We start from the raw sequence: 26,174 nt of genomic DNA, 5'->3' as shown, positions 1-26,174 counted from the left end.
GTCCTCGCCCTCCCTTAGGGGCAGGGTGAGGGAACACAGCAGGCACTTTTTACCAACCTGTAGAGTCTCCCCTCACTCTGGGCAGAGGGGGAAGGTGGACAGAATCCAGAAACAGTTGGGTGCAGCAGCCCCAAGATGGCAGAAGTTGAGCTGTCCGTAACCTTGGGGTCCAAAGGTCAACTCTGGAGCCGAAATATTTAAGTGGGTGAGCTGGAAGACAGCATAGAACCATCAAGTCTGAGGGCAGCAGCCTCCTGGGCTTCCGTTAAAGAAGAAGCTGACGCTCAGAGAGGGAACTTGGCTGGTCCAAGGTCACCTGTAACTCAGCGGCAGAGCAGAGACCAATGGTAAGCGCAGGCTTTAACTGGACTCCCTCCCCAAAAGGGGCCAGCCCCGCCCTGCAGACGTCACACCTGCGCATGGCTCAGCCCTAACTCCTCATGCTCTTTCGAAAGACTGACTTTGGCCTTTCTCTACCCCAGCTATGTCCCTCTCGCCTGCCTCCAGCTTTCCTTCTTTCCCGCTCTAAGTCCCCTGACTCAGAGGCAACGGCGCAGCACGGGGGGCCCTTGGCACGTGGGTCAGGATGATGTACAGGCAGAGCACACTCAGAGGCCGGCCACCTCGGCGGCCACCTTGGTGCCTTCTAGAAGAGACACTGAAACATTCCCAGGAAGGGTCGAAATCGGGGCTCAACCCAAGAATCCACGCACAGCCCCTTAAATAACTAGCAACATCTAAATCATTCCCACCCCACCCCCCACCCCCTCAGGAGACAGCCTCTTTGGACAGAAATGCTAAAGACGAGCGCTCCCAGCATGCTCGTGTGTGTCCCACCCCCCCCTCCCCGCCATGTGTTTGTCCCCTGCTGATGCCGGTTTCAGGGAGCCAAGCAGACCAACCAGCATACCTGAAAAGGCAGCCAGAGGCAGCTGAGACTCTGAAACTCCGTGACACGGGGCCTGGAGCTGTTTAGGGGGGGGACGAGTGATTTATTTTATTATCTAGATTTTCAGTAGTTTAATAAGGTTTAATAAGCCTCCCAAGGAGTTTTCTGGCTCAGGAAATCGCCTGTAATAAACACAAGTAGTAAATCCCTTATTTTGAACATAAAGAGGTGTGCAATTTTTCTTAGAAGAAAACGAGTGTTCCCTGGCCCCCCTTCGCCTCACCCTCTAGTAAATAAAGGATGAATAAATAATTAAAGAACAGCAGCTTGAAGGGGCACCACTTTATTTGTCCAACCCAGACTCCCCCGGGCCAGCCAGCCAGTGCTCCGGCCGTCAGCAGGGGACCCTCCTGCTCTCCCGACCCTCAGCCCCTCCAGCCTGCCTCTCTCATTGTGTTCCTGAGGCCACACGGCCCCTTAGAGAACCCGCTCTTTCGATCTTGTCAGCAAGGTTACTGCAGAGCAGTAGAAGTGGCCTTGGGGGGAGGGGGCGGAAATATGTGAGTTCTTCAACAGTCTTGTAACCACATTGCTTTATGACCTGGACCTCGGTTTACTTCTGTCTCTGTATCCATAAAATGGGTACAGCACCAAGGAGGTGAATGTACTTTGCAAAGTAAAAGGCCCCTCGGGCGGGGGGCTGTGGGCTGTGGCCCCTGCAGACCCAGATGCTCGCAGGCTGCTGCTGTGAAGAAGAGGGGGTTCCTCCAGGGAGTAACTGAACAGCTCTGACACTCATTCACCCCTGTCCCCCCTCCATCACCGAAGTCCAGTGCAGAGCCGCCCCTCGTTTCTCCTTGCCCATCTCTCAAGCCACCCTCCTGGGTACCCCTCAAGTCTGTCCCTAGAGTATGCTTCACGTCTATAAGAATTTAAGGGACGAGAAGCCCGCCCTGGCTTTTGTCCCTACTCCAGCTCCTACGAGGGGTCCTAGACCTTGTTCTGGTCAAACCAACGCAGGGGGCGGGGGGAGACGGCGGTGGTGAGGGGGGGTCATTGGCAAGGGATACAGCCTGATACAGTGGACAGAGTCCGGGCTACGAGGCAGGAGGTCTGGGGTCTCTGTCACTCACCTCGTTCTGTGACGTCGGGCAAGTGTGTTCACCAGCATGGGCTGGGGTTTCTCATTAGCAAAATGGGCCGAGTAATTCCTTCTGTACCAAGGATCCTAGGGAAACGTATGCAGAAAAGCAGATGTGGACAAGCCTCTCAGAATATAGAACTCAACAGGCCTGAAGCTTTGTTAACTCGGGGGCTTCAGCAGAGAACGGTGCAACAGGGCAGGTGGGGCCGGCTTCTCCTCCTGGGGTGCTCCGGCAGGCTGGAAGTTGAAGTAGCCCTTCCCAGCCTCCCAGCCCCCATGTCTGGCCCCAGCTTCTGGGGCAGCCGAGGCCCCGGGGCATCCCGGGGCCATGGGGTGTGGCTGCCCCCGCTCAGGGGACCTGCCAAGGGCTGGGTGGGGGCGCGCCCAGCAGAGGTCTGCAGGGCTGGCCAGCTGCTTGGGCCAGGCCCCCCTGTGCCACTTTTGCCCTGGCCCACCGGCCCCTTGCAGAATTCAGTGCCTACACAGACCACAGGGAGTAAGAACCTGCTCACAGGATGCAGGCGTCCACTGCCCAGCCTCATTCCCAGGTCTGGAAGAAAAAGCCACATCCCTCCTCTGCCCCTGTACAGCCCCCTCGCCCTCACCGCAGCCACCAATTCTGCCAGGTGGCTTTGAAGCTCCATGCCCAGGCAGGGGAGGAGCTGGGACTGGAGACCAGTGGGGCCACTCCCGGGGCAGTGGCGGTCTGCCACTGCTGGGGCCAGCCTGCCCTGGGGGGTTGGCAGATGGAAGCATCATCCTGAGCCCCAGATTTGCTGAACCGAGCTTTGTGACTTAGGGCAGGTCACATAGCCTCTCTGATCCCCATCAAATGGGGATCATAATAAGGATGAAATGAATGAGTGTATGTGCCTTACGAATGACAGGGCTCTGATCAAATGTTAGATGTCCCCAAGGCAGAGGGTTCGAGCCACCCCACTGCCGTTTGTGACTTCAGGTCTGTCCCCACTCTGTATTTGAACTGATCTCATTCATTCATCATCTACTATGTTCCCGTTTGATGGCATCCTGGGAATGATACAGACATATAAGGATCAGACCCTGCCTGGAGCAGGTGAGATCTAGGCAGTTACTTCCCTCCAAACCGAGGGCGGCAGGAGTGTGTAATCTGCCTTCCACGCACCTCACGTTCCTAGTAAAACTAGTCTGAGAACGTGGGTCCCCGACTAGCTGGGCAACTCTGCACCTCGCAGGGGGCGCTGTAGCCTATCAGGGGGAGTAGAGGCTGGGGCATCAGAACACCCCGATGCTAGTTCTGACCCTGGCACTAATTTGCTGTGCGACCTTGGGCAAGGCTCCTGTTTGTGCCTCATTTTTCTCATCTGTAACATGGGCATATTTATGTGAGCCTTGCCTGCCTGATGGCTTAGAAGTACGAGACAGGAGGCATGGAAGGACCTTGGAAGGTGATGATGCCCTCCGCATGCCAGGGGTGGCCCTGGGAGCACGTAAGTGTCCTTCTCAGAATATCTTTAGGAGAAGTGCTTAAATAGTGTGGACTTCTAGGAAACTACGCAGAAGGCAAAGTAGTTCCCAGTACGGTCCTACTTCCCTTTGCCAAGACATCAGTGCGAGGTCCGTGTCCTTCCTGGACTTCATAATTGCTGACACGTAATTGTTGAGCCCCTACTGTGTACCAGGAGGCCCTTTATGTGCCTCACCTCATTTGACCCATAGGATGAGTCTGTGAGGTAGACAGGACTATCATCCCCATTGTACAGATGAGGAAACTGAGCTCGAGAAGGGTCCTACCAGGTCCCAGAGGCCATCAGTGGGGAAGCAGGGACAGGGACCCAGGCAGTCTGAGAACAGGGCCTCACCCCCCACCACTCCAAGTAGGCCTCCTATTATCAGGTGGCCATCAGTCAACTTCAGGCGCATGCCTGGCTGAGGATAGCTTCTTGTATGATCCTACTTGGAATCCAGGTTAAACACTTTCAGAGGGGATTCTGGACATCCAAAGCCTTCCGGATCCAAATAACCTTGCCATTGCCCCTCTGCCCAGTGAAATCCTTTCTATCCTGTGCAGCACAGACAGGCCCCTCCTCCTGAAAGCCTAGCCTGATTGCCTGGTGTCTGGAGCCTTCCTGTCCACACCTTTCACTTGTACTTGATACCGAGACTCCTGATATGCATGCAGCCTTCCCCCCACCCGCCCCCATGTACACATCCCTCACCCCGGGCTCCGAGAAATCGCTAAAGTGAGAGACAACCGTCGGGGAGAAGGGTTCAAATCCCAAGCTGGACTTTGTGGGAGGCAGTGTGTAAAGGGGAATGGAGAGGAGTGTTGGCACCGGAGGCAGCTGGGCTCCAATCCCACGTCACATTTGCTGGCTTGTGGCATTGGCAGGCCACTGACCCCCTCCATACCTGTTTCTTCCTCTCTTAATTGGAGGTGATGATATGAAATATGTACCTCTCAGACTGTGTCAGTTGAGGAAGGATTGATTAGAAGTGCAATGGGCGACATGTTACAAGCAGTCCATAAATGGTCGTTGGGATCGATCATTAGCGCGAATGCTAGCTGGCGTGCTTGACTGATTGGGTTATTAGAAGAGGACACAGAATAACACAAAAATTCAAGCGCCTTCCAATCGCCCTACCCCCACCACTTCTTGGTTTCTCTTAGAGGAACACCTCCTCCCCTCTTCAGAGGGCATGACCGCCTCTCCTGGTGGGGATGGTGGGGGGAGCAGGTGCATACCTGGGGGTGGGTAATGTTCTCATTCTGCAGTTGAACAAACAGAGGCCCAGAGGTGAGAAAAGCTGCTTTGGTCAGACAGGACTACTCAGACATACCTGAGCTCTAGAGCCTTTCCCTGAGGGCAGAGGCCCAGGGGAGGTCCTCTGGGATAATGACCGCACTGGAGAAGGTTCTGCCCACCCTGCATTCTTCCTCTTTCACCTCCTCCCTCCATCTCCAAGCCCCTCTTCCCCTCTCTCCCGCCCCTTTCTTTCTGGCCTGTGTGTGTGTGTGTGTGTGTGTGTGTAATTGTCTTTCCTGAGCGTGTTATTCTTGGAGACAGGACTGCCCTGTCTCCGGCGATGGGAGGAAGAGGCCGGAGGGCCTGGGCGGGAAGGTGGGGGTGTGGCGTGGCCTTCCCTTGGGGACCGTGCTGTCTGCAGGCCCTCCAGGGCATGGGAATCTTAGGGTCACCAGGGAAGCTCCCAGGGTGCACGGAAGGGGCACTTTTTCCCAAAGAGACAATGAAACAGCAAGTGGCAGACCTGCCTCCTGCCTGGAAAAACAGCCCCCAAGACAGGATTACATCCGCCCCTCCAGGAATGCGATGGGACGAAGGCTCAGAACCCAGGCACGGCGAGAAGTCGCTGCTGGGCAGGCCGGCCTTCGTGTCCAGGGTCACCCAGGCCTGTTACCGCCTCATTTCTCCATTCTGCACCTGTAGCTTCTCGAAGTCATAACAGCACTTATCAGGTTTTCCATGACTCGTCGAGGACGAGATGAAGAGGCAGAAGCCCAGAGAGGCAGAGGGGCCTCCCAAAGTCACACAGCGATGGGTTCCTGAATTCTAGTCCCAGCAGACATGCTCCAAGAGCACACGAGATGGGACATTTAGCATAGGGACGGCCACTCTGCTCTCCTCGGTGGGCTCCAATGAGACACTGACCACCGACCCACAGTTCCATGGGTCGCATCTCCTCTGTTTTAAAAGGTTGGGGGAAAGCTTAAAGAATTGTAAGAATTTTCTCTGGAAAACGTTGAAAACATTTTTCGTCTTTAGAGGAATAAGCCCTTAGCAAGCAAGAAAACTTGGCTCTCCATAAAGAACCGACTTCCTGGGGTTTTACTGATTTGGACATTTTACTTAGCAGTCGAGGTTTCATTTACAAACCATCGTCTGAGATGAGAAGGTGTTTCTAAGCGCAAGGACCCTGCTGCCCATATGGTGCTTGGTGGGAATTTGGAAAAGGTGCCATTTCCTCAATATGTCTACTGTATCTATCGAAATCATCTCGTAATACGCTGGTTTTGTTAGACTGGAGCATCTTAACTGCCATCTGCCAGACAATTGTCATGCTAACGATCACACGTCTACAATGCGCGTGAAGTCAGCGGGGGGGCCCATGTGTGGTGACCTGTTGCCGCGTAACAAGTCACCCTAGAATTTAGAAATTTCAAACGAGAGTAAACATTTGCTGTCTCACAGTCAGGATCTCGGGAGCACCTCTGCTAAGGGACACTGGTTCCGTATCTTTCAGGGAGTTGTATCTCCCTGGATGATAGGATGTCAGTGTGGCTGCTGTCATCCGAAGGCTTGACTGGGGCTGAGTGACCCGCTCTCGCCGTGGCTCATTCACCCAGCTGGTGAGCTGGGGCTGGCTGCTGGCAGGAAGCCACAGTCTTGCCACGTGTACCTCCCCATAGGGCTGCTTGTGTGTCCCCATCACAAGGCAGCTGGCTTCCCCCCCCCACCCACCCGCCCAAGATGTCTTTCACGACCACACCATCAGGTCCACAAATCTCATCGGTTACACAGGTCAGCCGTATTCACGTGGAAGGGGGCCACACGAGGGCATGGATCCTTGCGACCAGGAGGCAAGAATCATGGGCTGGGGGGACATCTTCGAGTCTGCCCTTAGAGGGGGTGCCACTGTGTCGTGAACCACCTGTACCGTGGTAATTTCAGCGCTCGGAGCCCCTGCCCTAGACCTTCACCAGCTGTGTGCCAGGACTGTGCCGAGCATTGTAATGACAGCCCGCCCTCCAGCAGCTCACAATCTAGCAGAAATGGCAAGACGCATAACATAAGTTATAGCACAAGCAGCGTGAAATAAACGGTAGGAGGCATCAGGGGTTCGGGAGATCTAAAGGCGGGAGAGGCCCGGCATCTGAACTGAGGGACGGGGGAAGTCTTGAAGTGTGGGTGGGATGCGGCCCCCTAGAGGTGAAGGCTGCCGGAGACGCAAGATGTTGGGTGTTCTCCAGCCAGGAGCTCAATGTGAGCAAAGCCATGGGGGCTGCGAAGCAAGATTCATGTTGGGGGATTAGAGGGAAGGGGGTACCGGGGAATGACGTGGGGCACATTGAGAACAGCGCTGTGGGCAGTCAGCATATCCAGGTAGGCGGTGCTCAGAAGACGGGATGGGAAGGCCAGATGGGGCCTCAGCTCCATCATCTCCCCTCGCCCTCTCCCCGTCCCCTGGCGGAGCTTTGCCAGAACCACCAGGGGAGGCTGCCCGGGGAGCAAGTAGGCGAGCCACTGAACCCACTCTGAGAAAAGCCACGACCTGGGGCTTGCTTGGGAAGTCTTCCTGACGCTGCAGTTCCTGAGGCTGGCCAGGCTTTCACCTGCCCGCTGCCCCTACCTGCTCACCCCCCGCGGGGAGGCAGGGCCGCTCTCTCCTGCTGACCCAAATCCTTCCCACCCTCCTCCCCAAAGGCACCCCTGAGCATCTCTGAACGCCCGGAGTCTGGGCCACTCGGGCCACAGCAAGGACTGCTGGCCATTCTTGGTTGCCTTTGTGAAGCAGAGGCAGGAGGTAGATTGGTTGTGGTCGAGAGCATGGCCCGAGGAGCCAGACTTCAGACTCAGATCTTTACGCTGTTACTTCGTCTCTGTGATTTATCCTTTTGTGCCTTCTTTACCTCCTCTGTGAGATAGAAATAGTGATAATAATAGGAGCTATACCTCAGTGATCGTGAAGATGAGCAGGCCTGATGGCAGGCACATGATGACTCTGATCCCTCATCTGGGAACCCCATTGTTTAGGGCGGGCACTTGGCCTGCAGAGAGAAGGTGTTGGCCAAGGTTGGCCCGGCCCTAAGTCCTCCCAGTCTGCCCTATGAGGCCTGAGTGTCTGAAGCAGAAGGCTGGGGCCAGGGGGATGGGGACCAGTGTCCTCAGGTCCCCTTACTCACTGCACGGGAGGTCATGTTGCACCTGGCTGCAACAAAGCATCCTTCCTCGGACTGTAATAGAAATGGCAGCCCCGAAGAAGCACCTAGCCTCAACGCTTGCCCTGGCTTCTCAAGCTTTCCCTCTGGCTCCCACCATTACGACAGGGAGGCCTGGGGTGTAAGGGAAGGAGGGAGCCTCAGAACACTCTCTGCAGCACAGATAGCTGAGGCCTGCAGCGTGGGGATGCCCTCCCTGGTCAGAGAGGAAGAGGGGAGTCCTACACAGGACCGCAGAGGGATCTGAGACCCCAAAGGGATGCAGCAGTGAAATTTTTTTTCAGTGGACAAGAACCACGTTAAATGGGGCCATTCAGAGCAGAACTTGGCCCCCCAGACCTAGAGCACCTTGATGGGTCTGCCCACTTTGCACTTGCTGTTCCCACTGTTCCCTACAGCATCCTATGACTGGATCCTTCTTGCCATCCAGGCCTCAGCTCAAATGACACCGCCCAAGGAGACCTTCTCTGACCACTCTGACTAAAGTAGCCTCCCTCTTCCCACCACCTCACCCACTACTATAGACAGATGATAAGAGTCATTCACTAGGGTGGAAGGAGATCTATTTATTGGTTTAAGTTATTTCCTACCATTTAACTCTTTTAATTAAACTTTCTCTTTTTGACATAACTTGTCGACTCACGCGTAGTTTTTTTAAAATAGAAATCTAGCTTATTTTAAAGTTTATTTATTTGTGAGAGAGAAAGATAAGCACAAGCAGGGGAGGGGCAGAGAGAGGGAGACACAGAATCTGAAACAGGCTCCAGGCTCCGAGCCGTCAGCACAGAGCCCGATGCGGGGCTCGAACTCACGAGCCGCGAGATCATGACCTGAGCCCAAGTTGGGTGCTTAACCAACTGAGCCACCCAGGCGCCCCAATTCACATGTAGTTTTAAGAAATAATCCAGGGGCGCCTGGGTGGCTCAGTCGGTTGGGCGGCCGACTTCGGCTCAGGTCGTGATCTCGCGGTCGGTGAGTTCGAGCCCCACGTCGGGCTCTGTGCTGATAGCTCGGAGCCTGGAGCCTGTTTCGGATTCTGTGTTTCCCTCTCTCTGACCCTCCCCCGTTCACGCTCTGTCTCTCTCTGTCTCAAAAATAAATAAACATTAAAAAAAATATATTTAAAAAAAAAAAAGAAAAAAAAAAAAGAAATAATCCAGACATCCCATGTACACTTTACCCAGTTTGCCCCGACGGTAGCATCTTTCAAAATCCCCGTAAAACATCAACCGAGATATTGACCTCCATACACTCAAGATACAGAATGGTCCCGATCGCCAGGAGGGTCCCTCCTGTTGCCCTCTTATAGCCACGCCCACCTCCCTCCTGCCCCACCCCCTCCTCAGCTGCTAGCAACCACTCCTATGTTCTCCATTTCTGTAATGATACCACCTCAAGAACACGACGTAAATGACATCATGCAGTATGTAACCTGTTGGTGCTGCTTTCTTCACCCTGGCTCATCCAGGCTTTTTTTAGGTATCAGTAGCTCATTCCTTTTGTTTGCTGACTAGTATGCCGTGGTGTAGGTGCACTACCACTTGGTGAGCCGGTCACTCGTTGAAGGACCTCTGGACCCTTCACAGTCATTGACCGCTACCCGTAAAGCTGCCGGGAACATTGGCGTTCGGGTCTTTGCGTGCACCTGCCTTCTTATTTCTTGGGGACAAATGCTCAACAGTGCCTGATCAAGAGCGCTGCGTCATATGGCGGTTACACATCTCGTTTTGTAAGAAACCACGAGGCTGTTTCCAGGGAGGCTCTACCGTTCTCTATGTCCACCAGCAATGGATGAGTGATCCAGTTTTCCCCACATGCTCGCCAGCATTCGGTGTTGTCTCTCTTTTTATCTTAGCCATTCTGATGGGTGTGTGGGGAGCCCCCGTTTCTCTTTGGTGAATCTTGATATTCCTTTATCACAGTTATGTCTCTGTAAGCTCTGTTAGAGCAGGGACCTTCTTGGTCTGCTTGCCGTGCTTCCCCAGAGGTCAGGGCAGTGCCTGGCACAGGGAGAGACCCAGTGACTATTTAAGGGATGAATGCGTGGCCTGTGGGGGTCCCTGGCCCTTTTGAAGATGAGGAGGCAGGGCAGCAGCAAGGCCTTCACTCTGGGAAACCTCCTGAGCACCTGCACTCCCCACCAGGTCCCTGGGGCCTCCAGTCCCCCCAGGGCACGTATCGTGTGAGTGGCCCTTCTCACTCCTCCACTCCTATGGCACCTGCCTTCCCAAAGTGGAAACGTCCGGAAGATACATGTGTGGGAATCCCCAAAGCTCTTCCCACTGGGGCATGAGGCTTTCAGGTTTTGTTTTCATTTTTATTTGCTTTTCACTGTCATTGCACCAGGGTGAGGACCAGGCTTTTGCTAGGATTTCCGCACGGGCCACAATCAAGCTTTGCCCTAAGCAGAGGGGGTCCTCGATGCCATGGCACAAAAACTGAAGTGGTTTTTTGTCCAGGTTGAATCTGTGGACTTGGGCGATGAGTCTGGCTCCCTGAAGGGAGGTGATGTCCTCTGGTGTCCTCTGTCCTGCCCTTTTGCCTCCCGGTGGCTGTCACTGGCCACACTTCATCCTAAGGGGTCTCAGAAGAGGCTTCTCCCTGCAGGCGATGCGTTTCCCTGAGGGTAACAGAATACAGACACGATAAGTTAACTAACAGTGTACTCGAATTTAATACTGAATTTAAACGTTTACTGACATGTGAAACAGCTCGCCGATGTACATATATAGCAGGTCAGTATTCCAAAGGAGAAAAAAAAGATCAAGATTTGCAAATGAATAGAAATGCCATCAACTAGAACGAAGCTGGAAGTAAGGTCAGAAGGCAAGACATATGCCTTTAGGCCCCCATTCCTGTGCCGAAAATGGGCCACAAAATGTGGTTGTTAAGATTCCTAGAAGCTGTTATCGGTTTGCTCGGGCCGCGGTAAGAAAGAGCCACAGACTCGGGGGCGTAAAGAGCAGAAACCGATTTTCTCACAGTTCTGGAAGTTGGAAGTTCAGGGTCACGGTGTCAGGCCGGTTTGGTTTCTTCTGAGGCCTCTCCCCTTGGCTTATCTTCTCCCTGTGTCTTCACGGGCTCTGCCCTCTGAGTGTTGTGTCCTCCTCCCGTCTTATACGGATACCAGTCATGCTAGATTAGGGCTGACTCACGTGACCTCATTTGATCTTCAGTCACCTCTTTAAAAGTCTTCCCTCCGAAGGGAGTCACATTCTGAGATCCTGAGGCTTAAGGTTCCAGCATACGAGTTGGGGCAGGCAGAGGGGGGACCACAGCGCCGCTCAGAACAGTAGCCAATAGTAGCAACATATTCATCCATTACCCGAGTCAGAGGCTTTGTGGAAAACGAAACAAAACAACAGAGCATTTACCCAGCAGGAGCCCTGAGTGGCGACAGAACATTCCCTTGCTTGGCCCTTGACTGAGGGCCACTTCTGTAGTGCCCAGAGCAGGAAGCGAATTCAGTGGAACCGTGCCCAGGAGAAGCTTCCACAGCCTTGGCTAAATGGCGTATACTACCTGCCCATTGAGAAGCCTCAAGCCAAGGGCCTTGGGGGTGCCGGGAGAGGGCCCCGGGGGTACAGTGAAAAGCCCGCCTTGCGCGCTGGGCTCTGAATCGCAGGTGGGGTTTGGCCAGGCCGAGAGGGAGGAGGGTCGGCTTTCTGGTGGAGCGGGAAGCCTTAAGCAAAGGCAGGGGTGCCGTGGCCAGCGCGCCCGCCAGCCCGGCGGCCCCCCTCACCGGCCCCAGAGCTGGGTGTCCCCTCCTGGGACTGTGCCTCTAACCCCGGCCTCCTCTCTGTGCGTCCCTGCAGGGCTCTGGCTGAGAACATGGCCAATGGCATCGACGAACTCATCGGCATTCCCTTCCCCAACCACAGCAGCGAGGTCCTGTGCAGCCTGAACGAGCAGCGGCAGGACGGCCTGCTCTGCGACGTGCTCCTCGTGGTGCAGGAGCACGAGTACCGCACCCACCGCGCCGTCCTGGCGGCCTGCAGCAAGTACTTCAAGAAGCTGTTCACGGCCGGCGCCCTGGCCAGTCAGCCGTACGTCTACGAGATCGACTTTGTCCAGCCCGAGGCCCTGGCTGCCATCCTGGATTTCGCCTACACCTCCACGCTCACCATCACCGCCTCCAACGTCAAGCACATCCTCAATGCCGCCAGGATGCTGGAGATCCAGTGCATCGTGAACGTGTGCCTGGAGATCATGGAGCCCGGCGGGGACGGCGGGGAGGAGGACGACAAGGAGGACGACGACGACGACGAGGATGACGATGATGAGGAGGACGAGGAGGAAGAGGAGGAGGAAGAGGAAGAAGACGAAGATGATGACACCGAAGACTTCGCCGACCAAGAAAACTTGCCCGACCCCCAGGACATCAACTGCCACCAAAGCCCCTCCAAGACGGACCATCTCACGGAGAAGGCCTATTCCGACGCACCCAGGGACTTCCCCGATTCCTTCCAGGCCGGCAGCCCCGGCCATCTGGGCGTCATCCGGGACTTCTCCATCGAATCCTTGCTGAGGGAGAACCTGTACCCCAAAGCCAACATCACTGATAGGAGACCCTCCTTATCTCCGTTCGCCCCTGACTTCTTCCCGCACCTCTGGCCGGGGGACTTCGGTGCCTTTGCCCAGCTGCCTGAGCAGCCCATGGACAGTGGGCCGCTAGACCTGGTCATCAAGAACCGGAAGATCAAGGAGGAGGAGAAGGAGGAGCTGCCCCCGCCCCCACCGCCCCCCTTCCCCAACGACTTCTTCAAGGACATGTTCCCCGACCTTCCCGGGGGGCCGCTGGGCCCCATCAAGGCGGAGAACGACTACGGTGCCTATCTCAACTTCCTGAGTGCCACCCACCTGGGGGGCCTCTTCCCGCCCTGGCCGCTGGTGGAGGAGCGCAAGCTGAAGCCCAAGGCCTCTCAGCAGTGCCCCATCTGCCACAAAGTCATCATGGGGGCCGGGAAGCTGCCGCGGCACATGAGGACCCACACCGGGGAGAAGCCATACATGTGCAACATCTGTGAGGTCCGCTTCACCAGGTGCGCATCACAGCCCTCAGGCGGGGGACCCGGGGCGGGGGGTGGGGAGGGGAGGAGGAAGGGCGGTGGGGGGGGGTGGCCCGTGACGACAGCAGAGAGGGACACGGAGGGCTGGGATGGAGGGGAGGCCCAGCCAAACCCCGGATGCATGGCAAGTTTATTCACTAGAAGGCATGCCAGGCCTTCCCTGGTGTGGCGATTTCCAAACTCTCCCTAAGGGGCTAAAATACTGTCTGAGATACACTCTTAGGCGGAAGCACAAGATATAACACAGATGAGGGCAGAGGGGTTCAAGTTCGGTCGGAAGCGAGGGGCCTCAGCTCCTCGCTCGCTTGACCTCCCTTCCACTTCCCCACTGTGGATCCACGGAAGCCGCTCTGAGGCTCCCCTGCGGAGGGCTGCCTCTTTATCTTATTCGGGATGGGCCAGGGGCTGTCCTAAGTATATTGCATATTGTCACCACGGCCAGGTCCTGGGGAGATGGGGAGGTGCTCTGGCCTTGTGTTTACAGATGAGCCATCCACTGCTCTGGTAAGCACATGCAGAGGAAGATGCCAGAGCTGGGACTTGCAGGACAGCAAAATCTGTGACCAGGAGACTGTAGAGACCCCTGGAGCCCTTCCGATCTTCTTTTGGGATCCGAGCTAAAGGATAAGCCTCTTGTTTATGTTCTCCGCCTTGACTCTCCACGTTGGGAAGAGGGTTAACTTCCTGCGGTTGTATAATTTGAAATTTGAAAGCAATACGTGACAAGCCTTTCGCCTTTCACAGACTCCGTGCCGGTCAGCAAGCGTGTGTTACGTACCCCCTCTGCGCGGCAACTTTCAGGTTCAAAGCTGATTAGTGGGATGATGTGGGTCAGATTGGTTCCCTGCTCGGTGTTGATGGTCCTCCTCTGGGGAAAATGGGGTCTGTCGGGGCTGTTTGTGGTCACTGGCGTGAGGCTGACCCTCCCAGCCATTTTGACGGTGGAGAAAGTTCTGGTGAGTGGCGTTGCCTCAGGGCTTGCTCGTTTCTGTGGGTCGGATGTGGACAGAGCTCTGTGACCGTGACTGACCGGACCAGGTCCTTTCCTTTGAAGATGTGCATTTCTATTCAAATCATATGCACTGGTTTGTTGGAGTCGATGGTGTCCTTCTCTTCCAGGTCCTAGGCTTATTTGGAATGAAAAAATCCCCTGGTTATATAAGAGGAACCCAAGTACCTATTTTCATACCTACACTTCTTCTTCACACGGCCCCCGTCCCTGGCAAAGAACCCAGCCCGAGACCCACACTTACGCCAGTGGAGCTGCCATTACCCCACATCCTCTTGGAAATTTCTCTTTGGGAACTGCTGGGGGCGCCTTCTCCTGAGCTTCCTCAGTGGGCCCAAGCTTTAGCCTTTGAGCACAGGGTGAAATTGTTTTGCCGTCAAGTTGAACAGCATATCAGGGATGGTATTTTTCGGGAGTAAAAAGAGGATGAGTCTTACAAAGTCATGAGACCCGCTATCTTGGGTGGCTTGAAAACTCTGTTTGAAGTCTCCAGAGAAGGGTGTCGGAAATGTGTTCAGGTGACCGTGGCATTGCTGAAACGGCTCTGCAGCAGGCTCCTCTGGTGACTGTTCCGAAGGACGATGCTGACGGTTTCAAAGGTGGCCTTGGGGTCCCCGCACAGCTGCTTCTGGGAGGGAAACCCCACACCGAATCTCTCCCAGATGCTTTGAGCTGACAGTGGAGGGAGAGTCCCCAGGTGCGGAGGGGCAGGGCCCCCCCCCCCCATATCCCGCGTGCATCCCCTTCCGCCCTGCAACGCTGACCTCAGGGTGTTCTGCTGTTATCGCCGCATAGCAGCTGGACCCAAAGTTCCTGGGGATCACCTCCCCTGGGATATCCCTCACTAATGCCCCTGCCGCTCTGATGCCCCACCCCCACCACCTTCTCCTGAATTCACCCCTGTGCAGGGCCAGAACACCTGAACAAGGTGTGTGACAAGAGCACAAGGCCACAGGGATAACACTGGGGAGATAAACTAGGGCACAATCTTCACTGGAGTGCCGTTCACCCATCTCCAGCCTGTGACTCCCAGTCCAGGACCCCAGGAATGACTTCAAAGACGAGCACACTCTTCACAAAGCCAGGCCCTAAGTCCGCCAGAGTGCCCCCCTCCTGCCGTCCAGGGTCCGTGTCCCTAATTTCCCATACCTGTTCCCTTCACAGATGGCTGCCTCCAGGACACCTCTCCCTTCAGGGGAGCCCCAGGTCTGTGGGTTCAGGGTGATGCACGTCTCAGCATGCCACATTGTGAGCCTGCCCAGGACCCCAAGTGCCTTCCCTCCAGGCCCTTCCCACACACAGCCTTCTGTCCAGGCCCTGTGGGCCCTGCCTTCCCTAGGGAGAGGGTTAAACTTGCTCAGTCACTGCAGACAGACTTCTCGCCCTCCTGACACGAGAACATTCTCTGAGTTGGCCTCCTGGTTTGGGCAGGATATTGGGTTGTATAGGAGGGCTGCATTCCAGAACCCTCCCTCCCAGCACATTCCTGATGATCACTTAGGGGGCCTCTGTGCCTGCAGCCTCACCAGCCCTCCAGGCCAGACCGGCCGCCCGCGGGGCGGCCTTGCGTCTGCCCTGCCCTCCCTCCGGTTTGCTCCTGCTCTGTTCCGCCACAGCCATCTGGGCCCCTGAAGCAGCTGCGTTCCTGCCTCCGTCAGCACCTCCCCTCACCCGGTTCCCACTGGACCCGGACCCTGCTGACAAAGATCAGACTTGCTCTCGGGCACTCCCTTCCCGGGGGCAGAGGAGCCCCAGGGTGGGGGGAGGCTGGACATTTTCTTGGCCTCCTCCCACAAGGGACCCTGGGGACTTTATTTCGTACCCTGGGCTGTGGCCGTCCGCCTGGAACGCTCCCCGACCGCCCTCCGGGTCACATTCTTCAGAAGAACTGGCTCGGTGCTCCCCTCCCGCCCCTCCCGGAGCTGCCCTGCAAGGGTTCTTCTCTGTCTCCCACCAGCCCGTCCATGTAGGGCTTCCCGTACCTCTCCCTGCAGCCAAGTCCCCTTGCAGCCTTCCCACGGGGACCTTCTTTGTGGCTGACTTCCTGCAGCCACCACCCAGAACACCTTCCCTCCCTCCCTCCCCAGATGGAGGCGCTTCAGCGGCCACTGAAAGCAGCGGCTGCCTTGACTCAGAATTCCCAGACTCCCTTGCAAGGCCAAGCCGCTCCTTGGGACCCGGCCCCCCAGAGGCTGAGGGAGCCGGGACCGGCTGCCCTCAACTCCTCCTCCTGGACACTATCTTCCCCTTCTTTCCTTGAACACAACTGGGCTTCTACTCTCTAGTCGGGCCTCCTTTCCCTTCTCCTTGATGTGACCCCGCTTCCCGTCGCCCCGAGGGATGTTGGAGGGGCCTACCCTCTTCTTGCAAAGTGGCCCTTTGGCTCAGGCTCCGAGTCACGGCCTCAGATGCCGACTCCCAGAATCGCCACGCCCATGGGGACATCATTCCTAATGGCTTCAGCCACCGTGGTGGAAGGACCCAGGATTCCTTCCCACAGAGCCCATTCTGCCCCCAAAGCCTGCCGGTAGCTCTCATTCTGTCGTTCTCCAAGAAGAGAGATGAAGGCCTTCCCCGCCATGTTCTTGTCTGTCCCTTGGCATCAGACCCTCCCCTCTGAGATGGTGCTCAATTTCCACCGGCCCTGGGGACCATTGTCCTACACCGGTTGTTTCAGATAGGACACACCCCCGGAAACCAGGCAAGGCCTCAAAGGCTCCAACCAGACTATGTTTTCTTTGGCCCCAGGCTGTCCCCTCCTAGCTCTGGTCACCCCACAAGCACTTGGGAGTCCTCCTGCCTATGCCTCACACCCTGAGCATCACTCTCTGGCCAGCTGCGACGTCCCCAGTTTCCACGGGGTCTCCTGCCACCGTCCCGTAAAGGCCGCAAGGTCTTGCCTCCAACAGCTGCTGCCGGCGTGAGCCCCGTGCTGGTCGCTCCGCACGCCGGCAGCAGTCTGCTCCCCAGACCAGGCCAGGAGCCTGGCTGCTGCTTTCTTCCCGTATTTTCCTTTTAGCCCTCCCACTCCTGGCAGCCCTGGGGACCTTATTAAGATAATGCAATGTCATTAGCAGTGGCAGAAGGAAGAGGGTTTGTCTCAGACCATCAGGTTACCAAGAAGTCTGGGCGGATGGTGCTGGGAAAGCATTATCGTGACCGGGAGCCCTCGTGGAGGCCGAGGCCCCCAGGCGAGACCCCGCAGCCTTCACTTTCACTCAGGGGAATGAGCTCATGAGGACGGGCGCATCTTTCCCACGATAAGCTCCCCGGGCTGGAAGGGGGAATGCAGATCAAGGCTCGGGCACACGTGGCCGGGGCTGCTCCCAGTGCAGGGTAAAGGAAGGGGGTGGCAGACAAGGGAATCAGGGTGACCAAGAGCACGTTGGAACTGGAGTAGGGGGTCCTGAGAGCCAATCCGGCAGCTGCAGGCCAGCGGTCAGTCGACAAACGAGCCATGAGCCCCCCGCTGCGTGTTGAGTGCCATGCGCCATCCGCACAGGATACAGAAGGGTCTGGCAGATCCTCACGCAAGCAGATCCGGTACCTTCGGTGCCGCAGACTGAGCGTGAGCGAGGGCTGAGAGAGCAGTGCCAGCCGGGCTCACGCTAAGCGCTGCTCCAGGAGGGACCGGAGGGCTCAGGGTCTCCGCGGACTGGGGCACCTTGGAAAGGGCACCAGAGTGGTCATCAGGAACCCCAGGCTCAGGGCCCTGGTTCTGCCTCTCGTTGCCTGTGTGACTTTGGCCTCCTCCCCTCTCTGAGCCTCAGCTTCCCCACGTGTAACGTGAGGGGCTTGGAGCAGGCGCTTCCTAAAGTTGCCCCCAGGCCCCTGATTCCATTCACATACGGCCCAAGATCAGGGAAGCCGTGGACGCATTACTGCAGCCTCTCTGCCCCAGTTTCCTCACGACAGTGATGGCGACACGTCCTCCATAGGCTTCCGCGAGATAAGGCGTAACTGCCGGGTGCCCAGCAAGCACCTGGTCCCTGCTACTGGTTAGTACGGAGAGCCTTGGTTCCTTATCTGCAGTAGCCGGGACCAGTGCTCCTCGCCCATCCGTGTGCTCCCCCTGCATCATCTTGCGGCCCGGGCTTCCAACGAGACAGGGCTGCAGGAGCCAGGGACAGGGAGGTGGCTCTGCAGGGGGACAGCTCAGGAAAACGGCACACGTGATGGCCCCTGCCCTGGAAATAACACGCATAGAAAATAAAAGCAGCAAAGGCACCTCTGAGCACTGTTTTTTCATCTGCCAAGAGTACCCGTACGGTCAAAAGGGGCCACAGTACGGAGAGAGAGGCTTGGCTCCCAGAGCTCACGCCCTGCAGGGGGGGGGGGCGGGGGAGGGGAGACAAATCTGATACCTATGGGGTCATTTGGGAACAGGAGACGGTGATGCTGACACGTTGTCTTCTGTTGCTCCCTCCTTGCCCCTCAGTGACCTGGCTTGAGGTACAGTACTCAGGTCGCAGGTGCTCTGGAAGGCGAGGGCGAAGGACGGGGCCTGGGTGGACAGGGAAAGGCTTGTAGAGTACTGCCCTTGAATCTGACCTTGAAAGGTTGGCGGGAGCAGGAGGAGGGGGAGTTGGGAGTGGGAGACATTTCAGGCAGGGCGGTTTGCAAAAGTAAACTGAGAGAGAGGTGCAGGGAGGAGGGGGGCCGGAGCCAAGGGCTCACGGCTGGAAAGGAAGGAGTGCACACGCTGACATCCGGGGTTGGACCTCTGGTGGGAGCCCAGAGATGGAGCGCTGGCGTGGGAACACGACATCTGCGCAGAAAGGGAAGGACACAGGGTGTGCCAAACATCCACATCTCTCAATATGGCAGGCTCCGCATTGGAGGGAGGGAAGCCTGGAAGCCCAGCTCGTGCCTGCGGGTGGCCAGGATACAAAGTGACCAGAGCACAGCCTGCTAGTGGAAGAGCATATCCATGCGCTGTGCGGGTGCAGTACTGTGGGGGCCGGGGGCGAGCAAGTAGGTGGGTGGTCTCTTTTTTCCCAGCTTCGTTGAAATATGACTGGCGTCTAACATGTAAGCTTATACAATGTCGTGAGACCACAATAACGTGGTGGTGAACACGTTAACACATCCATCACCTCAGATAGGAGTAAAACAACCATAATGCATGAAGCCAACTAGCGAGAAAGAGATTCAGTGTAAGCCCATTACCCAGAACACCCAGAACATTCGAACACTTACAGAACACCAGAGGTCACAATGGTGCAGCCCAGTGTCCCCCCACCATTGTAGAGGTCAGGAAACTGGGGCCCAGGGCAGCTAAGGACCTGGTCCAGTTCTTGGAGTGTGGCTGGCCCCGGGCCTCTCAACGCGCATGTGCATTATATCCACGCGCAAAGGTCGTTACAGGAATAAGGAGGAGACGTGACCTTAGAAAGCCATTCCCTCTCTGTCCTCGCTTTCCTCATCTTGAGAGTTAAGGGACTGAATGAAATCAGTATTTTCAAGGTCCTCGCAAATATACTGCTAAAATGCAGGTTACTGGGCGCACTGACTCAGACTGTGAATCACAACATGTTAATGGGATCCTGGTAGACTGGATGATCTCTAACTTTCTTTTCCAGGACTAACATATAAGCTTTGCAGCTCTACCCTCCACTGCTCCCACAAAAGTCTCCATTAGGGACGGCCAGCTCCTGCCCAGGGCTGAGCCCCTCCCAAGGCATGCCCCGGTCTTCTGGCCCCAGAGTCCGAAAGCTGGCTGCAAATGCCCTGTTTTGATTGTTCTAGTCTGCACTTTCTGAGGCAGCCCTGACTCCCTCACAGGCTGGAAGTCCCCGGTTTGAAAATCTACCCTTTCTCAACCTCAGAAGAGCTTGAAAACAAACCATACCTCAGACTGCTCTCCATGCTCCTTGGCCCCTCGTGCCTGGACACCTTTGGGAAAGCTGCTTGACTTCTCTGAGCCTCAACTCTTCCTCTAAGTGAGGAAATTATTCTGGGTATGTTGAATCTAACTCATACAGACTCAGCTTCTCTCATCAGTCCTGGACAATAGGAACTGATGTCTGGCCCCAGGTTCAGTTCTGCACAGAGAGGTTAAGTAACTTTCCTGAGGTCACCCAGAAGGTTAGTGGTGGGTCCGCAGCTGCAGCAGGGGCTCCCAGACCCCTAATGGGGGCCCCACTCCTACACCACAACTTGCCTCTCAATAACAACCTCCCAGGGTCATTGAAATGGTGTAGTCGTCTGCCCATAGCAGGTGCTCAGTAAAAGGAAGTCACCTTCTCAGCACTTCCTACACATGCCAGCCAACTGCTGCTAAGATGTGACTTAATCTGGATGCTCTAATGAAAAGCTTGGGAGAAGTTGTGGATATTTACAGTGGGCCCTTAATATCTAAAGATTTACCATTTGCACCGTCCATGATTTGAGGGTGACCCTCAGCATCAATACTAATTATGTGCAACAGTGATTTTGAAAAATATCCACCTTATAAGGTTATGGTGGGATTAAGTGAGTTGATATACTTAAAGCCCCACTGATGACTCCAACGGAGTCCTCCACCGGGCCCTGGTGAGGACACAAGTCCCGTAGCCAGTGAGCGCGCCCAGCTGACCACCTGGCATCGGCATTTCCCTGAGAGCCTAGATGAATGTGTGAGTCCCAAGACACGTCCCTCATGACTAGATCGCGTTGCTGCTGGGGCACAAAGGGCACTGTGCACCCCACTTCTGCAGTAGTGAGGAAAGAGGTGTGAGTTCTAGCCTCGGCTCTGCCATTATTCTCTGGGTGGCCCTGTCGAGTTCCCCTTCCTGGGCCCCAGTTTGCCCACCAGCAAAGGTGGCTCTCAAAGTGATGCATGGACCCATGGACCCGCAGCACCAGCAGCGGCATCTGACAGCTTGTTAGGAATGCGTGTTCCCTGCCCTCTCCCCCCGGGGACCTCCCAAAGCACCATCTCCGGGAGTGGGGCCCAGCATGCTGCTTCATCAAGCTCTGAGAGCCGTGCTTAGGCAGGCTCAAGTTTGAGACCCACTGGCCCCCATGCTCGCTTAAGCCCCTTCCTGTTCAAACCCCGCAGTCACCTGGATGAAATGTGGGTTATAGACACCATAAGGGCAGTATGCTGTGGCTGGGGAAGGGAGCGTGGGATGTCACAGCAGGGTGCCATGCAGCCTGGGCACAGCTGGTGGCTCGTGGGAGGGGCAGGGACGGAGACTGTGGAGGAGAGGAGGGTCTGGTGTGCGGGGACACCTGCCGGCTTCGGAAGCTGCATTCACTTCCTCCTCCCTCCCCCCATCTCCATCTCCCAGGTGCCCTGAGCCTTCCTGGGAGCACAGGTAGAAGGGGTGGACCCGTCCTGGTCCAGTGTACCTAAGAATGTCCTTTTCTCTCCTGCCCCGCCCCTGGGGAAGCAGTCCAAAAATGAGAGCCAGTGAGACCTCTAGCGGCCAGGGGACACCAGGAGACCAGGACCTGCCCCCGCTGTCCTGCGGTTGGTTATATTGAGCATGGTTTAAATCTGGCCATTTCAGGGCGAATGCCTGGGCTCTGCATCTGTTCTGACCTCAAACCCGAGGCAAAAATTACAGACAGATGCCCCACCCGGGGCCACACCTGCGGGGAGGAGGTAGGAGACAGGACGCAGAGCCCGTTGGCCTGCCAGGCCTGGTGGGGGAAGGCTGCGGAAGGACCCCGAGAGGGGTTCTTGCAGCCCACCTGACTCCACTTCGGCCAGGCTGGAAGGCTCCTCTAGCTGCCTTGTGCAGCGCTCGGTCTTTAGGAAGACAGCCCCGCGATGTCAGTGCTCCTTGCGAGATCACCAGGAGGTGTGTTGAATCTAGTTGGACACAAACCCGGATTCTCTCCGTCAGCCCCGGACAATAGGAACTGTGTCTCATGCTAAATTCAGCTCTGTGCAGAGACGTTGAGTAACTTGCCTAAGGTCTTTCAGCATGTTCGCGGTGGGTCTGCAGCTGGAGCAGGGGCTCCCAAACCCCAACGGAGCCCCACCTTTACACCATACCTTCCCTCTGAATAATAGCACGTAAATCCTAAAAAGCTTTGCCCTAGATTAGGCTACATTCTTGTCGCACCTGGCTCTTTTGTAAACCCTGGAATTCTCTGCAGACAAAGAGGAAAGCCCACAGCTTGGGATGCGAAACCACAGTGCAGGAGACTTGAACGAGGTGTGCCCGGCTTCTGTAGCCTCCCAGATTAGTGCCGAGGACAGACAGATCTCCAGAGCCCAGGGGCCAGGATGGGGCAAAGGCACAGGAGGAACAGGAGGGAAGACCTGCCTGGAGACAGTGGGCGTGAAATTAAGGCGCAAGGCGGTGTCAGAGGTTGCCACACCGCGCAAGGGCTAAGGCCAGGCTGCTGACTTGTGGGGAGAAGCGTCCCCGACAGGCCCATTTTCCAGCGTGCGAGCCGGGCCTCCGACAGAGGGTGCGGCTTCCTTACTCGGAGCTGACGAGTAAGCGGGGTCCTGGAGGGAAGGAGGCCTTTCGGGACACCGCTCCTTCTCCAGCCCTCTGATCCAGGTGAGTAGCCACGCCCGTTTGCAGTGAGGCCGCGTTTGCAAGTAGACCCTAGCACGGGGGCCCGTTTCTGGAGTTGGACGCCACGGCCGTGGCCAGCTGGAGCGGGTTGTGGGGGAAGGGGCTGGGGGGCGCGGCTCCCGGGGTTCCCCGCGGGGACTGACCGCCGCCTCTGCGTTCGCAGGCAGGACAAGCTGAAGATCCACATGCGGAAGCACACGGGGGAGCGGCCCTACCTGTGCATCCACTGCAACGCCAAGTTCGTGCACAACTACGACCTCAAGAACCACATGCGCATCCACACGGGCGTGCGGCCCTACCAGTGCGAGTTCTGCTACAAGAGCTTCACGCGCTCCGACCACCTGCACCGCCACATCAAGCGCCAGAGTTGCCGCATGGCCCGGCCCCGGCGCGGCCGCAAGCCCGCCGCCTGGAGGGCCGCCAGCCTGCTCTTTGGGCCCGGAGGCCCCGCGCCGGAGAAGGCGGCCTTCGTGATGCCGCCCGCGCTGGGCGAGGTGGGCGGCCACCTGGGCGGGGCGGCCGTGTGCCTCCCCGGCCCCAGCCCCGCCAAGCACTTCCTGGCGGCGCCCAAGGGCGCGCTGAGCCTGCAGGAGCTGGAGAGGCAGTTCGAGGAGACGCAGATGAAGCTGTTCGGGCGCGCGCAGCTGGAGGCCGAGAGGAACGCGGGGGGCCTCTTGGCCTTCGCGCTGGCCGAGAACGTGGCGGCCGCGCGGCCCTACTTCCCGCTGCCCGACCCGTGGGCCGCGGGCCTGGCCGGCCTCCCCGGGCTCGCCGGCCTCAACCACGTGGCCTCCATGTCTGAAGCCAACAACTAGGCTGGCCTTTGTCGATCCCAGTCCAGCGGCCCTTGCCCCCTCTCCCACCAGGCGTCCCCTGCCCTACCCAGTGGGTCTGGACTGTTTCTTTCAAATCACAAAGGAAAAGAACGAAAACGTATTAGCAGCAGCAGTGGTATTTTCTAGGCCTCCCAAGGCCTCCTGCATCCCTTTTGGTGGTGTCTGAGGTGGGCATCTCCTCCCACAGGGCCTGGAGCCCAGGGCCTGGCCTCTACCTGGCTGTCTCTCCAGCTGTCACACACAAACTCACAGGGACCCGTGCCCCGAGGAGGCCACACCCTGGGTGCCCAGGAGCACTCTGGAGCTGCGTGTGGGGCTCGATGGAGGAAGGTAGCTTGGCCAGAGGCAGACCAGGTGAAACAGGGACGAGGCCTACCGAGGGGCCTGGGGCGCCCATCCTAGCTGAGCCACCATTCTACGGCAGAGTCCCTGCTGACCCTGCTCTGGTGGGTCACTTTTCTCGTCTCCAGCCATCCCGGGATCCTTGTGGGAAATGCCCTATTGGCAGGGAAGGCTCCTGGAGTCCGGGCCCATTTTTCCTCACCGTCCTGTGACCTTGGACGGGTCGGTCGTCTCTACCCTGCTCCGAAGGGGAGCTGGCAATTTAGTTTCCCCTCTTGCACCCACCCCCACACATATACACACCTGTCCCCCCCGCCCCCCACAAAAGAACTGAGAAGGTGGGAGCTTTGCACGCCTAAAGTCTCTGGTGAAACCGTCTATCTTGCCGGATTTAGTTTTCTCACATCCACCTCTCTATTAGCACAGGTGAGGAATGTGGCCACCCTAGACAGGAGTGACAAAGAAGGGCTGAGATGTGCCGTGTCCACAGGCAGCTGTGGGGAACTCCAAATACTCCCCACCTCTCCAGGCAGGCAGGCCATCGTGTAAGCCAGGGCCCCTGGGGACGACTAGTTAGCATTGACTCCCTCTCCAGGGCTGTACAAAGTCTCTTGGGACTCCTGGGGCCAACACGGAAGGGCCGAGAGTCACCTCCTAACACCTGGCGGCTGCCCCCCTCTGCCCTGTTTCCTAGAAACAGACAAAACACCCGGTTACCCAGGGTTTATGTTTGTTGTGGGTTTCTCAGGGCTCCGGTATTGCTGGGGATTGCCCCCTTTGCTGTGTTTGAACACCCTCAAGCCCTCCCTCGTGGCTCGGGCAGGAAGCTGGGTGGTTTGGCTTCCCTCGGTGGTGGGAGGCGGGGCCTGGCTCCAGTAGGGGTCTCGGGGGCTCTGTGAGTCACAGCTGCCCACAAGCACGCATGCACGCACGCACGCTCTCCCTGGTTCACAAGCTAGCAGTAGGTCTCGAGAAGGAAGACAGCTTTGCTGGCCCTGTGCCTTCCTCTTCTCTCCCCTTTCCTGCCCTCCATCCCTTCTCTTGCTGAGTTTGCCTTTGTTTCTCGGTAGTCCCGACGGTAGGAGGGTTCATCTGCATGGATTACCCAGGGCCGGTGTCCCCAGTCCAGGAGCTGCGGGCACAAGAGACTTCGGCTCTTCCTGTCGCCTTGGCTTCTTCCTGAGCAAACACACACACACAAAAGAACAAAAAGGCCAGAGAAGACCACAGACTCTGTCACTCTCCAGCTCCCCAGAAGAGGACCCTGACTCCACACCCCACCAGACGCCATTCCGACCAGAGGAAACTGGTCCTGACACCCTTCTGTCTTCAGACACCATCCTTCTGGGCAGCCACCTCTTAGACTCCTGTCTCTGTTTCTGACACTTGCTTCTGGGACCCATCAGCCAACATCCCCGTGTTCCCTCCCCATCAGCCAAGGGGTTGGGGCTGACCCAAACTTTCAAAGAAAACAAGGAAAAATGAACAAATTGGAATCCAGTGGTGTTGGGGCTTTGTTTTTATTTTGTAAAGGTAATGACTTCTTATAAACTCAGTTTTTCAGACAACTGGTTAGTTCTTTTTGTTTTCTCTTGGCTGCAGTTTGGAGTTGTATATTGTAAAATATCCAAAGATCTTGAGTACTGTATGATCGAGGAGAACTTGACGCAAATGTTTTGTGGGGGTAGGGGTGGTTGTGTTTTGTTTTGTTTCTTTTTCTTTCCTTTTTCCTTTCTTTCCTTCCTTTCTTTTTTTTTTTTTTTTTTTTTTTTTTTGGTGTTTCAATTTCCCTGTCCCTCTGTGGGGAAACTTTGGAATTTTTTTCCTATTTATAACTCTTTTTTTATGTGATTGCTTTCTGTAAAATGACACAACAGAGTTTGCCTTAGTGATTCAAAGGACAATCTTCCACAACTTTGGTCGCACGCCGCAGCCCGCCGAGAAAACCTCTCAGCTAATTTTCTGGCCTATTTATTAAACAGTATTAACTGACTTGAGTAAATTACCGAGAGTTGCACTTCTGTGAGAGGTGACCAGCCGCTAGTCGATGGGTAGGTGCTCGCTGTAAAAAAGGACGGGACGCTCGGGTGTCAGGAGCTTACAGTAAATGTCAAAGACACCTTGGCAGAAAGCACAAACCCGTATGTAGTCGTCTGAAGGCCGGTGTTTCGAGTGACAGAAAGCTGTGCCGGCCCGTTTCCTGGTTCAGGTTGACGTCCTCCTTCCAATTCTCGTTTCAGTTGTCAGTGGGCAGCTGCGAGGTAGGGAGGCCAGAACATAATTCCTCCGTGTCTCCTGCCCTGCAGACGTGTGAGGCACTATTTGATCGTAAGCTTGCCTGTTGGGGATCCCCTTCCTTGCCATGGTAAACATGCTTAGGTACCGAATGCAGCACGTCTCTGGACAGGGCAAATCTGGGTTTCCA

At 56.5% G+C, this 26,174-nt stretch overlaps 1 protein-coding gene across 9 annotated transcripts in view; it reads left to right on the top strand.

Moving 5' to 3' along the window:
- The window catches only part of ZBTB7C (zinc finger and BTB domain containing 7C), a 348,220-nt gene extending 322,903 nt beyond the window's left edge, over positions 1 to 25,317 (top strand). For all 9 annotated transcript variants that reach the window (XM_053205568.1, XM_053205570.1, XM_053205569.1 and 6 more), the window contains 2 exons: positions 11,787 to 13,013; positions 22,735 to 25,317. In XM_053205568.1, coding sequence (XP_053061543.1) covers positions 11,803 to 13,013; positions 22,735 to 23,386 — 1,863 coding nt within the window. In that variant the 5' untranslated portion in view covers positions 11,787 to 11,802 and the 3' untranslated portion in view covers positions 23,387 to 25,317. The remainder of the gene's footprint in view (positions 1 to 11,786; positions 13,014 to 22,734) is intronic.
- The last annotated feature ends 857 nt before the right edge of the window (positions 25,318 to 26,174 follow it).

Source organism: Acinonyx jubatus, chromosome D3 (assembly GCF_027475565.1).
Source record: "Acinonyx jubatus isolate Ajub_Pintada_27869175 chromosome D3, VMU_Ajub_asm_v1.0, whole genome shotgun sequence".
In the NCBI taxonomy this organism is placed as follows: domain Eukaryota; kingdom Metazoa; phylum Chordata; class Mammalia; order Carnivora; family Felidae; genus Acinonyx; species Acinonyx jubatus.
This window is presented reverse-complemented; position numbering and strand designations above follow the sequence as displayed.